The sequence below is a fragment of the Brachyistius frenatus genome, unplaced genomic scaffold (assembly GCF_029030835.1).
Source record: "Brachyistius frenatus isolate BFR_SWC_R1_liver_20210118 unplaced genomic scaffold, ASM2903083v1 Contig_172, whole genome shotgun sequence".
In the NCBI taxonomy this organism is placed as follows: Eukaryota; Metazoa; Chordata; class Actinopteri; family Embiotocidae; genus Brachyistius; species Brachyistius frenatus.
Genome location: NW_027210771.1, coordinates 753,609 through 777,024, shown reverse-complemented (window position 1 = coordinate 777,024; position 23,416 = coordinate 753,609). Strand labels below are relative to the sequence as shown.

The 23,416-nt window shown below is 42.7% G+C and overlaps 1 protein-coding gene across 3 annotated transcripts in view; it reads right to left on the bottom strand.

Annotated features, from left to right (window-relative positions):
- Positions 1-23,326, bottom strand: part of nrg1 (neuregulin 1) — a 34,628-nt gene extending 11,302 nt beyond the window's left edge. For 2 of the 3 annotated variants that reach the window (XM_069717351.1, XM_069717352.1), the window contains exons 1-3: positions 22,496-23,326; positions 11,980-12,118; positions 9,107-9,165 (exon numbers count right to left, since the gene is read on the bottom strand). In XM_069717351.1, the coding sequence (XP_069573452.1) occupies positions 9,107-9,165; positions 11,980-12,118; positions 22,496-23,189 (892 nt within the window). In that variant the 5' untranslated portion in view covers positions 23,190-23,326. Of the gene's footprint in view, positions 1-2,657; positions 2,682-9,106; positions 9,166-11,979; positions 12,119-22,495 lie in introns of all 3 variants that reach the window. The other variant, XM_069717350.1, reaches the window with a different exon arrangement.
- Between the last annotated feature and the right edge of the window lie 90 nt (positions 23,327-23,416).

Sequence of the window (23,416 nt, the reverse complement as noted above, 5' to 3'; positions counted from 1 at the left end):
ATCGTGTTTATATTGCCAGCACACTTTGCCCTCCCTTTTAAAAGAGTGGGATTGACGACAACAACCAAAATCATTTCCAACATGGGAAGACGCTGAAAAACAAGTCCATGTCTTGGTTACCTCCAGGCTGGACTGTTGGTAATTCCTTATTATCAGGACGTCCCAGTAACTCTTAGATGCCATTATCTTTGTGCTTCTTCCTCTCAGGTCCTCTCCGTATGTTCCTTTCTGCAGGTATCGCTGCAGCTGCATGTTTCTGATCTGTGGTTATATCAACCCATCAACCTGCCATCTGTTTATTGGTTGTTATTTCTCTAAGCTGTTCTTTTCTTTCCCTGCTCTCCGCTCACTCAAACCGACTGAGTCAGATGGTGACCCTCCTACGAGTCTGCTTCAGTTGGAGATTTCTTCCTGTTAAAATGGAGGTTTTGTTCCAGCTGTCACACATGTAGTAACTGGTAAATGGTTGGGTTTCTCTGTAATACTGTAAGGTATTGACCTCACGATGGAAAGTATCCTGAGATGACTTGTGTTATGACTTGGCGCTATATAATCATAACCGAGAGAAGTGGGGCTTATTGATTTTTAAACAGTTGCATATGATTTAGCAAAGTGCAGTCAAATAATGTATTAATTACAACCCCATTCCCAAAAAAGTTGTGAAGCAGTGTAAAATGTAAATAAAAATAGAATGATTTTTAAATTATATAAACCCGTATTCAATTGAAAATAGACCAAACACAACATATCAAATGTTGAAACTGAGAAATATTATTGTTTTATGAAAAATATCTGCTGATTTTGAATTTGATGTCAGCAACACGTCTCTATAAAGTTTTTCCAGGTTCATGTTCACCACTGTGTTGCATCACTTCTTGTTTTAACAACACTCTGGAAACATTTGGGAACTGAGGAGACCAGTTTCTGGAGTTTTGAAAGTGAAATGTGGTCCCATTCTTGCCTGATATATGATTTCAGCTGCTTAACAGTTCAGGGTCTCCTTTGTTGTATTTTTCATGTCATGATGCTCCAGATGTTTTCAATGATTGACAGGTCTGGACTGCAGGAGGCCAGTTTATCAGCGGACTCTTCTACTAGAGAACCATGTTGTTGGAATACGTACAGAATGTGGTTGGACGTTGTTCTGCTGAAATAAACAAGACCTTCCCTGAAAGAGACGTTGTCTGGATGGCAGCATATGTTGCTCCAAAACCTGAATATATCATTCAGCATTAATGCTTCCTTCCAGATGTTCAAGCTACCCATGCCATGTGCACTAATGCATCCCTATACCATCACAGATGCTGGCTTTTTAAGTCAGCACTGATAACAAGCTGGATGGTCCCTCTCCTCTTCAACCTGGAGGATGCAGCATCCATGATTTCCAAACAGAATCTCAGATTGTGATCCATCAGACCTCAGGACAGTTTTCCACTTCACCTCAGTCCATCTTCAATGATCTCGGTCCAGAGAAGGCGGCGATGTTTCTGATCATGTTTCTATCTGGTTTCTTCTTTGGAAAGTTTTAACCTTCATTTGTGGACGCAGCAATGAACTGTGTTCACAGACGATGGTTTTCACAAGTGTTCCTGAGCCCATGCAGTGATTTTCACAAGAGAATTGTGTCCGTTTTTAATGCTGAGACTCCGCCTCTCTGAAATGATCTTTTTATACTCAATCATGTTACTGATCTGTTGCCAGGTAACCTGATTAATTGTGAGATGTTCCACCAAGTGTTTTTTTTCAGTGTTCTCCAGTCTTTTGTTGACCCTGTGTCAAATATTCAGAAGTGTGTTGCTGCCATCAAATTCAAAATGAGCATCTGTTTTTCATAAAACAATAAAAATGTCTTTGTTTTAATTGCATTCTGTTTTTATTTATATTTAACACAGCGTCACAACTTTTTTGGAAACAGATCTGTATATAATCATTTATATAACATCAAAGGGTTTCGTAAAGCAGCTGCAGAGAGGGTTTTTCCCCAGTGCTCAAATTTGAAATAATTTATAATTGTATATAAATTTAACTGTGCCCTAAAAAGTGAATAATGTATTTTTACATGAAATAGTACTAATATGCATTCTATTTGCAATGTAAATGTTCCACATTTAACCAAAAGTCTAATTTTCATCTGCTTTCCTTCAACGGGATGATATTACATATCTGAAAACACATTATGCAGCAGACATAAGCTGTCCTTTCCTCAATGTGCTGAGAAGAGGCAGAAACCACGTAGAGATGCTTTAAGGAAGAGGGGATATAAGGAACAGTTGGAAACATACTGTACGATGGAGGTGGAAACAGGAAGGCACACAGCAAATGATGGATGGAGGAGGAGAGTGATGCTGCTCTTTTGTTTCATGCTGAACACTTTTAGCAACAGAAAATGCAGCGAGGGAGAGCTGAAGGGATACGAACATACAGCCTCCCGGGATTTCGTGGTGTTTTCATCAATAGCACATGTGGCATTTGTTCGTTTGCAGATGCATCACGCTGCTTCATCATAAACATTATTGGTGTGTTGGTTTTATTTTGGATTTGTTAATTATAGTGAAGGCCGTATGATCCCCTCAGCTGACAAGAAAAAACTAGCTTTATCAGAGGCTTTGAGCTTTCAGTCTCACATCTGCAAACTAGGAGGAAGGAATAATCCATACCCATGAATTCAATCCCAAGATGTTCTGTCAGTGCAGAAATGTGACCGAAACATGGAAAAAGAACACAAAATTGGATTCATATTCATTTTTCTCAGTTATGCTGTCGTCAGAATCAGGAGGTAACACACTATGAAAAATCATTATACATGAACTATTACATTATCATGATACACAAACCTATAAACTGATGTTCCATATAACCCTTTATGTAAACAGGAAGCGTCTGAAATTATCCTGAAGACACAGGAAACAAACAAACACCGACATGTTTAAATGCTCAAAGTCTGTTTTTCTCAACATTTCCCAGACGTCGAGATTCTACGTGCATCTCTGCAAATCAAATCTGGGACAACAAGAGTGACATGCTGCCGGTTGCTATGACAACACACAAATATGCCACACACCGTAAGGTAACACAGAAATCTCAATGCCATAAACTGTACGATTCAGATGAGCTTTAGACGACCTTATACAAACATACTGCACTTTAACACAACCGCAGCATCAAACCACAGATAGAACAGACTCCACTGTGTTGATCCTGGACCGCAAATTACATTCAGTCTTTTTAAAAACCCTTTCTTTCTACAGCATCACATGTTAATTGCAGGTCTGTGATCTCCTGTTCCCTGCCCGAACGTCACGTGTGCTCCACAACCGTCCACCAGCCGACTTCCACAAAGCGACTCGCCGTGACACCGGCCTGAAGAGAAGTTATCGTAACACTGCCAACAAGACTGCACGAATCCAAACTCACGAGCCCAAACACGCAGCTGTACCAACAAACATGGCTCACATTTAAAATGATGGAAAGGGCTCTACAATATTTCAGCAACAACAAGTTTGTTTTGTTTCCGGTTGGGACTAAAATTCACTTTCCACATTAATCATACATTTTCTGTCCTTTTCACTCCTTGAAAGTTTTAAAGTGAAATTGTGCCAAAAGTTTCACCTGTAGTGTCCTTCACTGTGCATCTCGTTAAAGAAGCAGGTGAGGGAGTTCCCAGTACCTTTAAAATACTGGTGAAAGACTGTTGTTCTAACTAACACAGATCCAAATGTACTGCGAGGAAATACCTAAAAACCATGTGAACATCATGTAATTTATTATATAACCAACTGTAAGCGACTACAACTGCAATCAGTGATCTTGCATGCAGTTAGTGGGACACTGATATTCTCAACAGTCTGCTACACTAAATCTAGCATGCTATGATCATGTTCCATTGTTTCCTCTTGGATGTTACAGCGGAGGTGAAGCACACTTGTAGGTAAAAAAAAAATTACGAGTGTGCAAAACCAGGTTTTGTGCACTGAGTTTAGGATCATGGGCTTTTACTTTATTTTGAGGATTGTTTTTTTTGGGGGGGAGGAAAAGGGGGGGGGGTCTTTTGGTGGGATTTTAGGTAATTATAATTTTTTATACAGTTTATTGTCACAAAAAAAAAATCCCTTCACACATGAATGATCTCCTGTTGGATATTCTACAAGTCTTCACTTGAAAAAAATGTGCTGTTGCACAATTGTGAGGAATTTTTATTGGAAAACAAAACAGGAGATCTTTGGTATGTGAAGTCCTTTTCGTGACAACACACTGGAAAAGACATGTTATTGAATATTTGTCCAGATAAAAATTATTTATGCAAATCCTTATTTTTCCAAACTGAGTCTTGTATCAGAACCTACAGGACATCTTTTCTTCAATCTGTCACTTTTTTCACGATCCCTGGCTCAGCTGGCTGTACATACAGACCTGTTATCTGTATATAATAATAACCATAATAATAATAATAATAATAATAGTATCAATTAATATTTGCTGCTGGTGAGTTTCCAGCAGGAACAGGTTTCTACAACTGACCCCTGGTTTCTGTGGTTTTCCTGAACTAGGCTGTTCTGTTAATGTTAATGGATGAAAGGTCAGAACATCATTTTTGACCCAAATTCGTGCTTCACTGCAACATGCAACAGCAAGGTAAGCGTGTTACACTGTACCCACCAGAATCCAAAAACTGCAGCAAACTACCTGTTAACAAAGTTATGAACGTAAAAGTAATATTGAAAAACATGGATTCATTATATCTTATAGTTACAAACTGCCTGAGTCAGCGTTACACTCTGTTCACACAGGATCTGGTCCTGTTAGGAGTCAGTGGTTCTGTTGGTGTGCTGTGTTGTGATTCACGTACGGACGTGTGCCGTTCACTAGCAGTTCCCTTCCTGTTCACCACCTCGGTGCCTCTGTAAACTGTCTTGAGGGTTTTCAGTTGGCTCCGACACTTGTTCTGCATCAGAGATTATTGCCTACAGTTGAACCTTTCTTAACATTCCCCTGCAGCAGCAGCAAGTCTGTTTGTATCCGTGGAGCTCAGCAGGCTGGCCGGTCCCAGCTTTGTGAATTAAAATGTGTAAACGGCCCATTAGTTTTTGCAGGAGCAGTTCAACAGACTGTTCCTCACCACTTACAGGGCAGATACAGGAAAATAAAAGTGACAGCAGCTGAAACAGATCTGCAGATGTACTACAGACGTCGTAGAGTCGCTGTCTCATGCAGCCAAGAGTCGAGGTTAAAAGCACCGGCTATAAAACAACTGCTGAAACATCATGAAACTCAAGTAAGTCCAGTTGTCTTTGGACAACATTCAGATAAACAATGACTGAGTCTTCTCACACATTTACACTGATCACTCCCCAGCTCATCCAAATATGGTCACTTCCTGCTCCAAACCGCTCCGAACCAGTAGGATGGTGACGGACAGAATCTGAACTGGAGGCTTCATAACGTTCACAAACCAACGATGACGTCACTGATGGATGATGACATCACTGATGGTTGATGACATCACTGATGGCTGATGCTTTAGAAACAAAAGATCATGACGGAGATGCACAGAAACAGCAGCTGAATTCAGGAACTCAACTCTCAGCAGCTGTTGCAGCTCGCTCTGAATCACACTAAATACATGCAGGCTGCGTGCACACAAACATGAAGAATATCAGGTTTGCGTACAGACGCACACGCTAACAACATGACCGTGATGTGTCACTGCTGAGTATAAATCACAGAGTGTCAGCTAATGTGCATCCGTCTTCAGGTCTTTCAACCCTCTGAGGTCGGCCCTTCTTCAGAAAGCTCACCGATGTTAATCCGGCTGGATCACTTCAGTTTTCAGTTTTGGTTCTGGTCTTCTTCTCTTTGTGATGTGGAGTTTATCACGTCAGCACATGTCCTCCGTCTAACCTTCCCCCCATCCTTAAGATGAGCATCAATACTCGCTGCTGCTGACGGGCTGCAATATTTACAGAACCACGGCTGTGAATGATCATTATTATTTCTCAGCCAGCCGTCGGGGAGCAGATTCTCTTTTAATGTGACCAAAAGGTTTTTTGGATCAGAACCCCAGACTCCACTTTTAAAGTTGCTCTCACTGGCATGAATACACCTGCAGGTCCACACTGCTGCTGCTGCCCTTCTGTTTCTTGCTGACAGTTTGGTCTGAGCTGCAGGTCCGAAGCAGCTGATACTGCTCTCTAATAAATTAATAACATTAGCTTGGCCTGGTTTCAACTGCTCTGCATCTCTGACACTTTCCTTATTTAATTCATCACGTGTGTGTATTTAATCAGATCGTTAAAAGAAATTAATTCACTGTAAAATAAACAATAAACTGACTGATTACTAAAATAGAGCAGACTCAGATTCTGTGTACAGTTGGACAGGTGGTCAACCTGCGTCGGGTTTTATCAGGATAAACTCCACCTGAACTCTCTGAACACAAGACCTTTCCTGAACCATCCCAGGACGTGTGCTGACGAGTTAGCAGATGTTCTAACGGACATCTTTAACATCTGAGTCAAGCCGTTGTTTCCAGATGCTTCAAGACAACCACAATAATACTAATGACTTGAATGGTGACCGTCCCGTTGCCGTGACTCCCGCAGTGATAAAGTGTTCTGGACTCACGTCACAGCCGACATCCCCTCGTCACTGGACTCATCATCCAAACCGATCTACAGAGACAAACATCCACCACACTGAACACAAAGACACCCACGACAGAACTTCAACACGTCTATCCTGCAGATCCTTGTAAGGAAACGGCCTCTGCTCGATGTCAGCACCTCTACCACTCACTGGATCTTGGACTTCAACAACAGACCGCAGTCGGTCCGTGTTGGTGGCAGAACCTCCGACTCCATCACGTAGAGCCCGGGAGCCCTCAAGGCTGTGTGCTGCTCACACCTCATACAGGGAGGAAGTCAAACACTTGGTTGGTGCAATATCAACAACCTGGTGCTCAACACAGACAAAACCTCAGGAGGTCCCAATCTTCACACACCTCCCACAGTGGAGAGAGTGGACCACACCGGGTTCCTCAGAGAGTAGATCTCAGGCCGACACCACCAGGACTGTCAGAAGAGCCCAACAGAGAATTCACTCTCAGAGGAAACTGGAACAGGCGTCACTTCCCACCAACATCCTCACTACATTCAGCAGCGCTCTGCAGAGGGTGGAGGGGAGTCTCCCTACCCTCCATCCCGGACCGGTACCGGAGCCAAAGCCTGGAGGAGCCACTGAACATAGTCAGGCACCTCTCACACCCCCTCAATGCCCTTTACGTAAGAAGTTTCCAAGTCTCAGAGCAAAGATCAGCAGACTTAGTTCCTCCATCAGGCGGCTGAACAATCAAACTACCTCACGCTGATGGCTGCAGGTTGAATTGCGCATAATTTGCACATTGTTTTTCACTTGCACAATTTATTTTACTTTTTTTATTCCACTTCATGACTAAATACTTGTGTGATTATTATTGTCATCATTTTTGTTTAACTTGCACTATTTTTTTATGTTCCACTTGCGGGTTCAGCGACTGTTGTTCTGGATATATGTTTTTATGTGATGAGCATTATCTTTTATTACTACTGCACTGAGATCTCAGAGAAACGCTCCATCAGTCTGCCTCGCCCTGAGAGGTTTGGTGACGGGACAATAAACTGGATTTGATTTGACGTAATGTAATTTGATTTGATTTGATTTGATTTGATTTGATTTGATTTGATTTGATTTGATTTGATTTGATTTGATTTGATTTGATTTGATTTGATGGTGGTGTGAGGGAGTGTGGTGAATGTTTTCTTGGCAAACGTTGGGCCCCTTGACGCCAACCAATCAAGGTAAAAGGAACTGCATTCAGTTGGTTCCCATCAGATCCATCAGATGGATTCCAACGTGTTGAGGTCAGTTACGCCTCATTTACGTGAACTAAAGTTAGTTACGGAGTACCACAAGGTTCTGTGTTAGGGCCAATACTTTTTACATTATAAGTGCTTCCCTCTCAGGGGACATCATGAGGAAACACTGCATAAATGTCTTACGTTATGCAGATGACAGACACTTATATTTATCCCCCCAAAAAAACAGATGAAACTCAGTTTAGTAAACCTCAAGCATGTCTTGCAGATATAAAGGCCTGGATGACCAACATTTTATTTACTTCTAAATTCAGACAAAATTGTAGTTACTGTATTTTGCAACAGTAGATTAGGAGGCAGAGAGTTATTCTTTCAGGTTTCGGTTCGGGAGGCAGACACCCTCTCTACTTTTAACATTTTATAGTTGGAGCTGCTCAGGTGAGCCTGAACAATCCTGCAGGTATGCTGTTAAAGAGGCTGCTGGGGGAACTCCCATGATGCACTGAGCTCTCTTGTTTCTCATTATCTTTATGCCTTCTCTCTCCCGCGGACTCTCATCTCTGAGTTTGGTTCTGTTGGAGGTTTCTTCTTGTCAAAAGGGAGTTTTTTTTCCCTCCCAGCTGTAAATTATGTTGAATTGTTGGGTTCCTTTCTGAAATGTTCTAAGATTCTGTTGTTTAGACTTTACGATGTTAAGTGACTTAAGTTGTGATTTGGCACGATATAAATAAAACTAGATTGAATTAGTTTTAATGCTACATCCTACAGTGTGTATTGTTACTGACAGTTTGCATCCCTTTACAGCCAGTTTGCAATTTTCTAACAGGATAACACACCACATCACAATGCAAAGGTCTAACTGGTGTCCTGAACATGACGGCGAGTTCTGTCAGTAAATCTGAATCTGAATGTTTGAGATGTGTTAGAACAGGAGAAATGTGATCCATGTCATCCAGGTTTTAGCTTGTATTGGGAATAAGCTGTTCCTAATATGGTTCTCGATAAGTTTATATAAAAGCGAAATATTAAAAATACTGGCAATAAAGACTGGAACATTGGTAATCATCATGGACTTTAAAAATATAAATAAAGTTTTAAAAAAACTTCAATGATACCACATGCAGCTTCAACATATGAAATGAAACAGAGAAACAATCTTAATAAGTTATGTCTAATAAGAAAAATTTAAAGAAAATACAACTGATAATCAAACATGCTTCAGTTCAAGATGGAGATGGAAGAGGAAATACACATACTGTAAAAGCTGGCCATTACATAGTTTTGGCAGCGATCACCAGTAAATTCATTTGGACACCTGAGTAGGAAACACAAAAATCAGACAAGAGAGAAGGAGTTAGTTCATACAAGAACCGTGCAAAAACCCATCACAGTCATCACTGGTGTCTAAAGGGCCAAAATATCCAGCTCATCGTCTCAGACCTTCGTACCCAAGGACATTAAATCATGAGCTACATGTTGTACGGGCCCTCCATCAGGCTAGTTTGGGCAAGCTGAAATTTGCATGTACATACGAGGCCACAAGGATAAATCCAGACTCTGTGTGTGATATAATATATATATAGTATCATACATCTTCCAGGCCATAAATCCTCCCTACATGGGGATTATAATGGTCACTTGTTATTCAGTCTGATTCAGAGAGGTTTATTTTAAGGATCATTTTTGTGTTTGTTCCAAGTGGCTTCCATCAGTGATGTCATCAACCATCAGCGAGGTCATCGTTGGTTCATGAACGTTATGAATCCTCCAGTTCAGATTCTGTCCGTCACCATCTTTGCTAGTTCGGAGCGGTTTGGAGCAGGAAGTGACCATATTTGGACGAGCTGGGGGAGGAGCCAGCGGTGGAGCTGACCGATCTGATCGGAAACCTGACGATACTACGTCCCGCCCACCGATAGCTGTAACCTGACTGCACCACAGGCCTGTCAATCAAACAGACACGTCCCCAAAAACAGGTCTTCTTGAATCTTCTTTTCTAATGAATGAGGGATTATTTTCAGATGGACCTCCAGAAAACTAATAAGAAGGAGTGACTTTAGCTAACAACACCGAGATAACTGATGGACACATTTTATTCACTTTGGATTTGATGAGAGAAGTTGAATGGGAGTCTATGGAGCCGGAGGCTTTTTGGAGCCGACCTCTAGTGGCACTCGCTGGTATTGCAGCTGAAGACACTTCTGCATCGGAACCATTTTTTTAGACCGGGAAGCTACGAACACTTTTATATCCAGTCGGAGGTTTGGACTTGAAAAGGAGAATTACTGCTGCCTTACTGACACATCGGTCAGTTACAGTGGTGGTGGATGGTTCAGGGGTGTTAGCCTGTGTTTGGGTTTCTGAGGCGATGGGGTGAGTCACAATGGAAGGAACAGTGGGTAGTATGTCTGTACCTCCAGAAAAGACACACCTCTGGCCTGAGGTGGAGGTAGTTCACCGCTCTGAACAACATGGATGGGGTGTGATGAGATGTGAAGTCCATGCAAAATTCAGTGCTCTGCTCCGGAGCCTGTTTGAGGGCTCTTCAGTGAGCTTACGCCGGATTTCTCCACAATTTGTGGGAGAAAACATGACAGGGGTGAAACACCAGTAATGACATGTGGGGCTGAATACAGTCGTGTTCACATACGTTTTGGGTCTGAGACTTTCTTAAGCACAGCTTGTTCACATCGGTGCCCAGTGAATCCCTCCAAGCATCTGGTTGATAGGTAGACAGGAAAAGAGAAAAACAGCACAGGACATGAACACACAAGGACAAACACACAGTCACAAAACATGTCACCGTCCAGGACGCAGCTCATCACACAGCATCACTGATGTTGGACAATTCTGGAAAACCCTGTAATACATTCAATAATTCAAATCTTTTTTAATATTCAGTTATAAATATGAAGTCCAAACAATGGTGCGTAGTCTGTCAAAGGATGAAGTAGTTGGTTAAAAGGTTCTGAACTGTGCTGTCCATCCTGCTAAATATAATGCAAACTACTTTATTCGTTTTAAACATGAGAGGTAAAACATAAGGAGCAGAATCGTCCAATAAAAAGTAACTTGAGAGATAATAGGATTGAATATTGTAGGAATGCAAATTTATATTATTAGAGATCAAATTTAAAATTTCTTTCTTAATTTGTTCGAAAAAAAAAAATTTTAAATGATTGAAGACCACCACAGCGTCCCCGGCTGAGGGTCCAACACAGGAAGCCAAACATCCTGTTTACACTGTAAGGAATTAGTGAAGTCTTTTATTGACCATCAGCACAGATCCTCTCACACTACAATAAAATATCACATTTGTAAGTGAAACAAATGATCCATCACAGATTCAATAGTTTTACTAACAAAGATTCTTTATTGAGTCAAAGACATTTGCTCTGATGTTGAATTCAATATAATAGACAGGATCTACACTGATGGAGGAGAAATGAGGTTCTATCAGTGGAAACACCAATCAGAAGAAACTAAATTATAACACAATGTAAAGAAACTTGTTTGAAAGTTTGGAAAGAAGAAACTAAAAGCCAAAGTAGGTTGAAACTCATGTGACTAAAAAGAGATTATAAACTGGCATCCAAACTCAGTCCAGGCTCAGTGACCACAGAGTGAAAAAGATCGACACTGAAGCAAACAGGATGTGTGTCACTCTTCAACGGCGTCAAACAGTCAGTAAAATAAGGAACATTTACTTTAAGTTCAAAGAGCTGCATGACCTCTTTGTATTATAACAGGCAGAGCAGATCCTGCTGCCCGATAACCAACACACCACAACCTGAGGGACAGGAAGGAGTGACACACACACACACACACACACACACACACACACACATATAATGAGGAACCGATTTATCTGCTGTTTCTCCAGTGAGGGTGGGAACAAAGAACCTGCACGGTGAAAATGGGTGGAACAAAAGATTTGACAAGATTATCACAATAATTGTGTTCATGCCAACATGAGAGAGTTTAAACAAAGTCTCTTCTGACAGCAGCAACAAACTGTGACGTCGGCTGCCACTACTCATCTTATAAAGGCTGCCACACATCTAACACATACTATTAAAACAGATTCAGTCAGATGAAGTCTTCAAACATCCTTCAGTTCATGTCATACCTGCAGAGAAACTTTGTACTGCCCGGCATTATTTCCAGGGTGAAGCACTCGCCTCCGTTGACGCAGTAGTTCCTCTGGTGGTCGCTGCAGCGCGTCACGTGACTGGAGGTCTTAGCTGTGGTGGAGGTGCTGGTGGTCGCTGCAGAGGGAAACCCACCGTCAGTAACCACGGAAACAACACAGGCAACACTGAACCTGTAGAGTGGAAGCAACTTCTGGGCTGAAAAACTGTTTGTGTGTGTTTGCAACGTTTGGGGCGAACTTCTTTGTTATTGTTGCGATCATAAATGTTTGATTTTGTCGTGGATTTTATCCGAAATGTCGATATGATTTGTGGAGTTTTAAGTGATTTTTTTTTTTGCGGTAAAATTGCCGAAATTAGAAAAAAAGTGCAACTTCAGGAACCTGATAAAGTAATTAATATGTAATCACTTCCTGTGATAATAATCCTGCTGCACATCACAGAAATATTTTAGTTCTGATCTTTTGTTATGTATTTATTGAACTTATAGAACCGTGGAGATAAAAGCTGCTAAAAGCTCCTAAAAGCTGCGTATGTTTCCAGAACAGACCGTCTCATTAGTCTGTGTTCATTTTTCATTCAATGCCACGTCTATGAACACAAGCAGGAAGCTGTGTTCAGTATTCAGCCATGTCATGGTGAACATAGTATTTGGTTCATGAGTGAAGTACAACAGCTGCAATCATCCACAAACTAGCTCCTCACTGCTCAAAGCCCTTTAAAGTCTTTAAAGTGCAAGTCAGCTCTCATTTTTCTTTCCAGGTAAACCTGGTATTAATTCTTTAAGTCTACAGGAGACACTTTCTGAACAGAAAAACTGTGTTGAAGCAGCTAAATGTGAACATGACGTTGTGATGTTTTACATGAATGAAAAAGAAGCCGTGGCAGTCAGAGAGTCATATTGAGTTTCAGACATTTCCAAGAGAAGCAATATGATGAGAGAAGTCTGTTTCCTCGTCTGACTCATCATCTCAGGTCAGCATCCCTCCGCCAAAACACTTTCTGCTGTGTCACTAATGCTTTCCGAACGCACTTCCCCTTTCAGCTCGAACACGATCCCTCGTCTTCATAACACTTGAGGTGATGCATAGAAATGCACCGCTGGCGTCTGAAGAAGACTGCAGCTCCAACGACTCACAGGTTCTGTCAACTAAAATAAATGTGACCATATGCACGAAGGAGCTGAAAATTAATAATGAATCATTTCACCCAAGGGTGTATTTCTGGTTTCAGAAGTGTCACCCCGTCATCATAAGGCAGGACGGTCATCAGGACGCCTGACAGGTGAAATATGTTGAACAGAAGTCTGCAAAGCTTCGCTGCACAACTTAAAGCTGATCGTTAGGCTTTAAAACTATCAAATATGTCGACCTAGAATGAATAAATGTGTTTTTTCTGATCAGAACTGTCACAGGCTGGACAGAAGAAAAATGTCTAGAGAAACTTTGGTAAGAAAATCAACAGTAAGTTTAAAGACTTTCCGTCCCGGTTGATTGCATCATATCACAGAAACAGCACCAACCATCCTCAGACAGCCGACTCATCTCCGTCCTGCAGCGTTTAACACCTCCGATCAGAACATGTGATCACAGACACCCGAGCACGTCGTGGGGATTCAAGGAACCGCACTCGACTGGTTCACCGTAACTTACATTCATCAGATAGACTTCAACTCATTCAGGACAACAATAACTCTTCCAGGCAAACAGACGTGAGTCCTGGAGTTCCTCAGGGTTCTGTACTGAACCTCGTACCTTTCATGCAATACACGCTTAGTTAATATCATGAGGAAACATTGCATAAACTTCCATTGTTATGCAGATGACACCCAGCTGTATCTATGAAACCAGATGCAACAAGTCAGTCAGTCAAACTTCAAGCATGTTTTAAAGACATAATAATAACATCATTTTTCCTTTTAAATTCAGATCAAAGTTATTGTATTTTGGCCCTATACAGCTCAGAAACTCACAATCTGACCACAGTTCGTCTGGATGACATTATCTCGGCCTGCAGCTCTACTGTGAGGAATGTTGCAGTTATTTTTGACCAGGATTTATCCTCTAGCTCACAAATCTGTCGGACCTTTTTCTTTAGTCTGTGTAATATCAATAAAATCAGGAACATCCAGCCTCAGTATGATGCAGGAAAACTAGTTCCTGCTTTAGTTACTTCCAGGCTGGACTATTATCCTTGATCCTTATGATCAAGATGTCCCAGTATCTCTCTGAAACGAACTGCATTTGATAAAAAAAAATGCTGCAGCGAGACTGCTGACGGGAAAAGACCAAACTCCACCGTGTCTTAAACACCTCATAGTATCACGGTGTCCTCAGAGAGCGCTTCACTCTTCTGCTTTCATTCAGGAGCAAAGCTGCTCTAAGTGCAGATTTTATCCACACTCATGGTGAGTTGCTATTTTCGTTACTCAACTTGACTCCTGCTGTGCTGAGACGGGTGGAAGAGTGTGTTGTAAAAGATGCGCCAGCAGCCAATGTCAGCCATAAAATATAACAAGACAAAATATGAAAGGCACTCAAGGTAACAACAAAAGAATTGCCATTAAATTACACATGAATTTCCAAGCAAGATTAACTGTCTAATACAGACATCTTTAGCTAGAAGCAAAACTCTAGAGTCCATTTTTGACAGAAGTCAGACAGACATCGTGTCAAACTGCACAGATCAGATTAACTAAAAAATTTCCCCTTGTGGGATTCAGAGTATTTCTATCTATCTATCTATCTATCTATCTATCTATCTATCTATCTATCTATCTATCTATCTATCTATCTATCTATCTATCTATCTATCTATCTATCTATCTATCTATCTATCTATCTATCTATCTATCTCTCTCTCTCTCTCTCTCTCTCTCTCTCTCTCTCTCTCTCTATCTATCTATCTATTATCTCTCTCTCTCTCTCTCTATCTATATATCAATCTATCTATCTATCTATTTATCTCTCTCTCTCTCTCTCTATCTATCTATCTATTATCTCTCTCTCTCTCTCTCTCTCTCTCTCTATCTATCCATCTATCTATCTATCTAATATCTATAAACTGCAAAGCATCCGTTCAATTTTCAAAATAAAACACCCTGTGCAGCCTTTCAATTGTAAATCACATCACTACATCACAGTCTCCTCCTCTGATCTTTCAAGTAGCAAAAGAAAGTCCTTCTCCTTCTGCTAACAGACATAGTTTATGAAATTGTTATGCAAGATTTATAAAGATAAATGTTAATACAGCAAACTGGACTACAGCACAAAATAGGAAATAACAGTAAACACAAATTGGACCAAAAATAAATGATTTGACCAAATGCTGCCCGACTGTGAAAGAAGCACAAAAAACAGGTCGTTAAATGCTTTTCTTCTGAAATATTTCACACAACAGCTTGTGCACTTTTTTTTTTTCATTCTTCACTGAAATGACTGACATGAATGGCAAAAGACATAAAAAGTGTGTGTGTGACTGGTGACTGAGCACCGCGCTGCTGACATGACGAGCATGACGCAGCGCATTTCAGCACTGCAAGCAGCCGCTACCTCCGATTACAGTCCCTGATAGAAGGATGGACGAGAGGAGAGAAGCGATTCTGCAGCTGAACAGAGATACACATCGATCGGGATGCGAGACGTGCATCACAGAGGAGGCAGGAGATCCGACGGACCGGGCACAGTCCGGTGTTAGAAACCGACCCGCTGCCATTTTTAGAAACCTGCAGAGCGTTCGGTGAAGCAGAAACCCGGAACCGCTGGGACCGACAGCAAGATGCAGTGGAGCATTTTTAGAAAATGATCCATAACATCAGGCAGTCAAAGCAACACAGGGCAGCAAGGGTGTGTCCCTTCAGAGGCTTCAGCTGCAGCCCCACCACACCTGAGGGAGGGAATGCACGTCTCCCTGCTCAGCGCTGGAGCTCAGCCAGAGGCCGCTGCGCTCCTCCGCCGGTCAGGCTCTCGGGGCCGAGCCGGGTTGTGTTTGCAAAGCGATCTGCCTGCTGCAGTGGATGCTGTTTCTGTCCAGTGGTGTCAAGGACAAACCGTGATGCACTGCACCAGCACAAAGCTCCCTCTGCATCACTGACTGAAATTACAACAGTCTCAATGACGGTGAAAAAAAGATGGGGACAAATCATGGAAATGTGATTTTATGTGCACAATTTTTAAACACCACAAATAAAATGAGTTCGATCTTCAACAGATTACATCGACCGGTGACAACGTGGAGGCTGATCTCTAATAAAATTAAACAAAGTGTTGGAATGGACTTTTAAAAATCATTTCTTTTGGCTTTTGGCCATCTGGGCATCTTTGTAAAGTTTAATTATACAGCCAGTAGCTCCGCCCCCAGTGATCTGATTGGTCAACTAAATATCTGGAACAAATCATGACATCACATCCTGCTCATCACTAGAAATATCCCTCCACCTCCTCAATGGGAAAATAGAATTAGAGTAGAGTTTCATATAATATGTAATATAATGTAGTTTCTACTTGTTATAGTTCTAGTAAATGACCCATTTGGTGAAGTCGGGTCTCTTTTGGTCCTTTTTGGTCGCTCTGAGCACCCGTACCGTAACACCACGGATAGTCACGCACTTACAATCCTAGAGGAGGCTAGCTGGACCGGTTTGGTTTGAACACATGACACGGAGCTAAAATGTTAAAAACACATGAGAACATGGATATCTTTGTTCATCAGATATCTTTGTTCATCAGATATCTTTGTTCATCAGATATCTTTGTTCCAACCAGACTGAACTAGCTGATCAGTTTAGTGTTTCTATGTTCTGTATTTATTCAGTTGGAAACGAGAAATCCTCTCTGTTGCTAGGGTGGTTGCTAAGGGTCGGACTACTTCCTGGAGTAGTAAACATTACATACGTTACGTAAGAATCTACTGACGTGACTAATTGTTTTCCAGGTGTTAGTCATACCCCAGGTGTTGCCATGGAAATGCAGATCATGGCAACAAAAAGTTTTATATTTGTAACTTGTTGTATAATCACATTATTACACCAGAGGTTTCTTTAACGTCACACCGAGAAGGAACACGTGTTGGTTTATGGTCTGCATAAGTCCTTCTGATTCAGCCTGCGTGTGACACCAGGTGTAAAACAAGGACGTGCCGAAGGATGTTAAAGGTCCTAAATGTGGGTAAAAATGTTCTTCGAGGATCTATTCTGTTGATTTGGGGATTTTATATATGCAGTGTGGATTCTTTATTCCACCGTATCAGGTCACACTGTTCTCATAAAACAGCAGATTTCTCTTGGTGACCTTCCACTGTAACATCTGCAGTGACATCCGATCCCGCTCTGACAGACAGCCACGCGCTCATACAATATTTACAGTAACTTCTCAGCACTTGCATCATTCATCACATCTGTATGATTCATCACTCAGACCTGCCGACCCACACGGAAGTAGGACAAGTGACCACGACCTTAATCGACCTCTCCTCGTCCATTTCACCAACTCAATCTCTGAGAACCTGTAACACGACGAATTTAAACTTGAAAGGATGGAGTGGGGTCCTTCCTGCACGGTTTTTTTTTGGTCAAAAATTCTAAAGTATGCTGGTTCATGTGTGTCACGTTTACATTTCCAAGAAAGAGGTCAGAAATATGTCCTGACTGAACATGTAGTTCCATCCAGTTCAGATTCTGTCCGTCACATCATACATCTTCCAGGCAATAAATCCTCCCTACATGGGGATTATAATGGTCACTTGTTATTCAGTCTGATTCAGAGAGGTTTATTTTAAGGATCATTTTTGTGTTTGTTCCAAGTGGCATCCATCAGTGATGTCATCAACCATCAGTGATGTCATCAACCATCAGCGATGTCATCGTTGGTTCATGAACGTTATGAATCCTCCAGTTCAGATTCTGTCCGTCACCATCTTTCCAGTTCAGAGCGGTTTGGAGCAGGAAGTGGCCATATTTGGACGAGCTGGGGGAGGAGCCAGCGGTGGATCTGACCGATCTGATTGGAAACCTGACGATACTACGTCCCGCCCACCGATAGCTGTAACCTGACTGCACCACAGGCCTGTCAATCAAACAGACACGCCCCCAAAACCAGGTCTTCTTGAATCTTCTTTTCTAATGAATGAGGGATTATTTTCAGATGGACCTCCAGAAAACTAAGAAGAAGGAGTGACTTTAGCTAACAACACCGAGATAACTGATGGACACATTTTATTCACTTTGGATTTGATGAGAGAAGTTGAATGGGAGTCTATGGAGCCGGAGGCTTTTTGGAGCCGACCTCTAGTGGCACTCGCTGGTATTGCAGCTGAAGACACTTCTGCATTGGAAACTACGAACACTTTTATATCCAGTCTGTGGTTAGAAGCATGGGAGGACACACACCAAACACTAAGATACATGGTACATGGCGCATTGAGCAGCACTTTGACAACAATGTACTGAGGAATTCAGGGAGTTTTCTACTAGAACAGCTGTATGAGCTGAGGGGAGGAGCCACTGCACCACCCGACGTAGATCACACAGGCGTTCTGCATCTCATCATCGGGTGAGATGAGGGCTGGACATCATTCAAAATATTATAGTACTAGTTATCCCATTCATTTTAACATTAAAAAAAAAATACATTATGCGTTCTGGTATAATTCTCTATTTTTCATTCAGTAAGATGGGCAGAGTGTAACTGAGGTTTACAGATGTTCCCTGAAGGCCTCACATGCAGACTGTAAGCAGACACTATGGTGCAGGCTGAGCACAGAGAAGCCTTCAGTCCCCGGTTACTGCAGCAGACGCAACTCAGAGAGCCAAACAGCAGTTTGAAACGAGAGCACCATCCCGATCCACGAGGAGGAAGAGTCGACTTCAGGAAGAGGGAGGACGACCACTCACACCCTCCTTCCACATCTTTCTCAGATTACCTCCCCAACTCCTGATCAAGTACACTGAGAGGCGTTTCTAACGCTAATCTACCAACAGCGTTCGTATCATGGAGGGTCGACGGGAGATTGTGGTGATGATAGATGTTTATCAGTACGGCGTCCAGAGAAGGCTGGCAGTGCTAAGATAACCACAGCTTCTCTTCTTACTTCAGCTTTCAGTTACAAATGTTTGTGTTTCTAAAAACACGATGAAATTATGTTTGTTATTTACACACGTTATATGTTTAAATTCCCACTATTGTCTCATTACAACTTGCTGCTGGGATGTAAGGTGAGTAATTTATTGTTACATTAAAGGTGTAATTAAACTGCATTATAATATTTGAAATAAGAAACCCTGTGTTTTGTATGAATTACGTTTAAATTGAACAAAGCAGCTCAGTTTCTAACCAGTTCCAACATTTGGGATCAATACAGGAAGTAGTGGGCCCCTCAGTGCTAGAGTGGATCAGCCGGACGGACGTACACTGTAAAACTCTCCACTGCTGTGGTTGGTTGGTTGGTTGGTTGGTTGGTTGTTTCGCTGCGAGTCAACTGGTCTCTAACCTCAACGCTCCCACAACTAAACAACCAATAACAGGCGGAGCGACCCTTCCGCTGATCCAATCTAGCACTAGTCCTGGTGCGGCACAAATGTACATCGTGGAGGCGGAAGGGTTTCCACCACGAGCTACTAGACGCACCAGTGAGCTCGTAGCAATGTTTAAAATCATCTGAATCCAGCATCGTTTACATCCATGTGTCCTTCCTCACCTTCGTCAGCGTACTGACGTGTTTGTCGAACGTCTTCAACTGGAGAACAGCGTGAAGCTAAAAAGCAGACTGTGATCCACATACATGTGAGATTCTGCAGCGACATGAGATCTTAAGTCCACCGTAGTTACCGCAGGTTCACCATTACTTACTCACCACAACCACAAGAGCTGGTCGACACAGAAGGAAATCTATCGCCGCTACCTCGTCTGTCAGATCTAACCTGACGATATCCTTCCACTGGTGGAAGTCACGACTGCAGCAACGACACAACGGGCCTCACGCGAGCAGCGGACGTACCGACAGGTTTCACATGAAGGTGTTTCAGACAATTTGTGATGTTCATCATTTTTGTTTCTGTTGCAGAAGTCTGCTTTTCTTCACATCTGTTCTGACATCATTAAACCTCTGAAACAATCGACAGTTTAAATATAAAACTGTTCTGCACGCGAATAAAATACACAAGTGACATAAACTGTTTAATTTCTAAATAATGACTGTTTCACAATTTCTGCTGCCAATTTATGAGGTCAAGAGGATTCTTTTAGATGTGATGAGTTAATGGCTGAGCAGCAGCTATCTCCTGATCTGTATGCAGGATGCTGTCAGGTTCATCCTGTGTTCTATGACCTCACCGACTGTAGGCACTGATAGTCTCTCTTATCTCCATATCTGTCACATGACACGTCTGATCACGTCTGGTAGTCGTCCCTCTGGCATGTCTGTGGCTCTCTCGTTTGTATTTTACAGTTATTTCCTCCACTGAAACGTATTACCTGATGTCTGCAGATTCCTGACAGCAGAGTTTGAGAACACGTTCGTCTTTGGTAAATGTTTTGTGAATGAAAGGAAGCAGCTCCAGAACCCGAATAGATCATTCAGCATTAATGCTTCCTTCCAGATGTTCAAGCTACCCATGCCATGTGCACTAATGCATCCCTGTATCATTACAGATGCTGGCTTTAGAACTGAGCTGATAACAAGCTGGATGGTCCCTCTCCTCTTTAACCTGGAGGATGCAGTGTCCATGATTTCCAAACAGAATCTCAGATTGTGATCCATCAGACCTCAGGACAGTTTTCCACTTCACCTCAGTCCATCTTCAATGATCTCGGTCCAGAGAAAGCGGCGGTGTTTCTGATCATGTTTCTATCTGGTTTCTTCTTTGGAGAGTTTTAACATCATTTGTGGACGCAGCGATGAACTGTGTTCACAGACGATGGTTTTCACAAGTGTTCCTGAGCCCATGCAGTGATTTCCACTCCAGAATAGTGTGTTTTTAATGCAGTGCTGCCTGAGGGCCGAAGATCACCACCATCCAATAATAGTTTCCATCCTTGTCCCTTGTGTTCAGAGATTTCTCCAGATTCTCTGAATCTTTTAATGATATTATGAACCTTAAATGATGAAATCCAATAATTCTTTGTAGTTTTGTGTTGAGGAACATTATTCTTTGATTGTTGCATTATTTTCTCGCAGTCTTTCACAAAGTGGTGAACCTCTCCCCATCCTCACTGCTGAGAGACTCTGCCTCTGAAATCATCTTTCTATACCCAATCATGTTGCTGATCTGTTGCTATGGTAACCTGATTAGTTGTCAGATGTTCCACCGGGTGGTTTTTTTATTTAGACAACTTTTCCAGTCTTTTGTTGATCCTGTTCCAACTTTTTTGAGAGGTGTTGCTGCCATCAAATTCAAAATAAGCAGATATTTCAACGTGATGTTGTCTTTGGTCTATTTTAGATTAAATATGGGTTTTACATGATTTACAAATCATTGCATTCTGTTTTTATTTACATTTTACACAGCGTCCCAACTTTTTTTGACAAGGGGCCGTACTAATGACCAGGTTTTATTCTACAGGCAGAAAGAAGAAATTTACTAATAATCTTAGTAAAAACAAGATTCATTGAAAAAATGAGAAGATAAACTATCACTGCTGCTATTCAACAAAACTGAATGTAGCTTCAGTGGTGGAAGCTAAAACCTACCAGCATCACCTTAGTTCATGTGGCCCACATGCAGAGTAATAAATCACAGTGATCTGACTACAGCAGAGACATGATGGTGGCTGGCCACCGGCAGACAGACGGTGTTCGCGGGCTGCTTCTCCCTGCGGTGCGATGGAGGGGGCATCAATTAGCCTCCAGTACGCTCTGACCTTGAAATGGAGCGCAGGCAGAAAACAGGAAGTCTCCCTGAACCACAGCCTGGAGTTTTAGTTGGTGTCATGCATCATTTATTGATTTTCACTTTTTCATATGACTGGAAATGTGCCCCCAAACACTTCAGGGATCTTCCACGTTGCTTACACATGCTGTTTGCCGCAGCCAAGACCTTCAGAGTAACACGAGATCTATTTATTGTAGTGCGTGATTTAAGGAGTCGTTATTATTTGCCGAGGATGGCGTGAAGTTGGAAAAGCCACAGACCCTCACGGCCGTGGTGAAGTGCAGGTTGTTTCTCACACACACACCTATGTGTGTAGCAGCAGATGAGAGGCTTAGTCACGGCCTCTACGCTCCACTCTGCAAGTCACAACGTGTCTGTTTTCTGTCCTGAGAACACTTCCTGCCGTAGTTCACAGAACACAGCAGTTTTGAAATGGAAGATTAAAGAGAAAACAACATGTGGTTGCTTTTAAACAGCACGTTATGTCTTTAAAGTGATGAACATGAGTCAGCTTGTATGCCCTACATCCTACATCTTTACCTTAGAGGTCAGATTTGGAACAAAGGAGCCCCTGTCTGGAGAGAAACCCCGGTTTGGGAGGTTGTGCTGAACGAGTGTTGTGTACTTACAGATGGTCGGGAGGATGTTGTTGGATTGCTGCGTGGTCTGCGGGCGGTGACTCTTGGGGACGGTGGGACGCTCGGCGTTGTATTTCAGCGTAACGGACGGATTGGTCGCTTGCGGAGGCACAAACGGTCCCCGGGTGGATTTCTCCTCCACTAAAACCTCCGGACGTCCCGGGGGGAAGGCGAAGGTGGTCGTCAGGGAGACGGTGGAGGGAGCTGAAGCCGAATGAGGGATGGAGACAGTTATTCCCAGCGTGGGGTCGACTGATGCGATAACGGGGTCCTGTCCGATGGGTTTGGGGTCTAAGTGGGTGGGCGGTTCGTACTCGAAGATCTTATCCACAAAGACCCATTTGAGGCCGGCGGTGCAGAGAGCTAAGCTGAGCAGGCAGGCCAGTATGGGCAGAATGCAGATTTTCTCAGAGTGCAGGCAATTGTTAATCTGTTCCATCTCTATGCACACGCAGCAGGTTCCTGGCAAGGCCATGATTCCCAGAGGCCCAACACGCTCCCCGTCACCACCGCCACCCTCCTCCGCGGGTCCCTGTCCGCCTTCCTCCTCGGGCTCACCAGCTGCCTCCGGCTCCTCCGGTTTCTCCTCGGGGACTTGTCCAGTATCAGCAGTGGAGCCGGTGGGGGAGGCCGATCCGGGAGGGGGAGCCGGCCCTGCGGACACGTCCTCCATTCCCTCAGTCATCCTTTCCGACCGCTGGACGAGGTGTCTGTGAACTCCTCAACTATTAACGGAGAGCATGGCAGCGTGGCTGTCTGCCACCGGTGTCCTTGAGTAGGTTCTCCATCGTGAGGCTGCAGAGTCAGAGCTGGGATGTCAGGGGGCGGGGGGGTAAAAAAAAAAAAAAAAAAAAAAGCTCTTCAGAGGGTCGACCCTGGTTAACAGTCCCAGAGGTGTGCAGACAGCCTGAG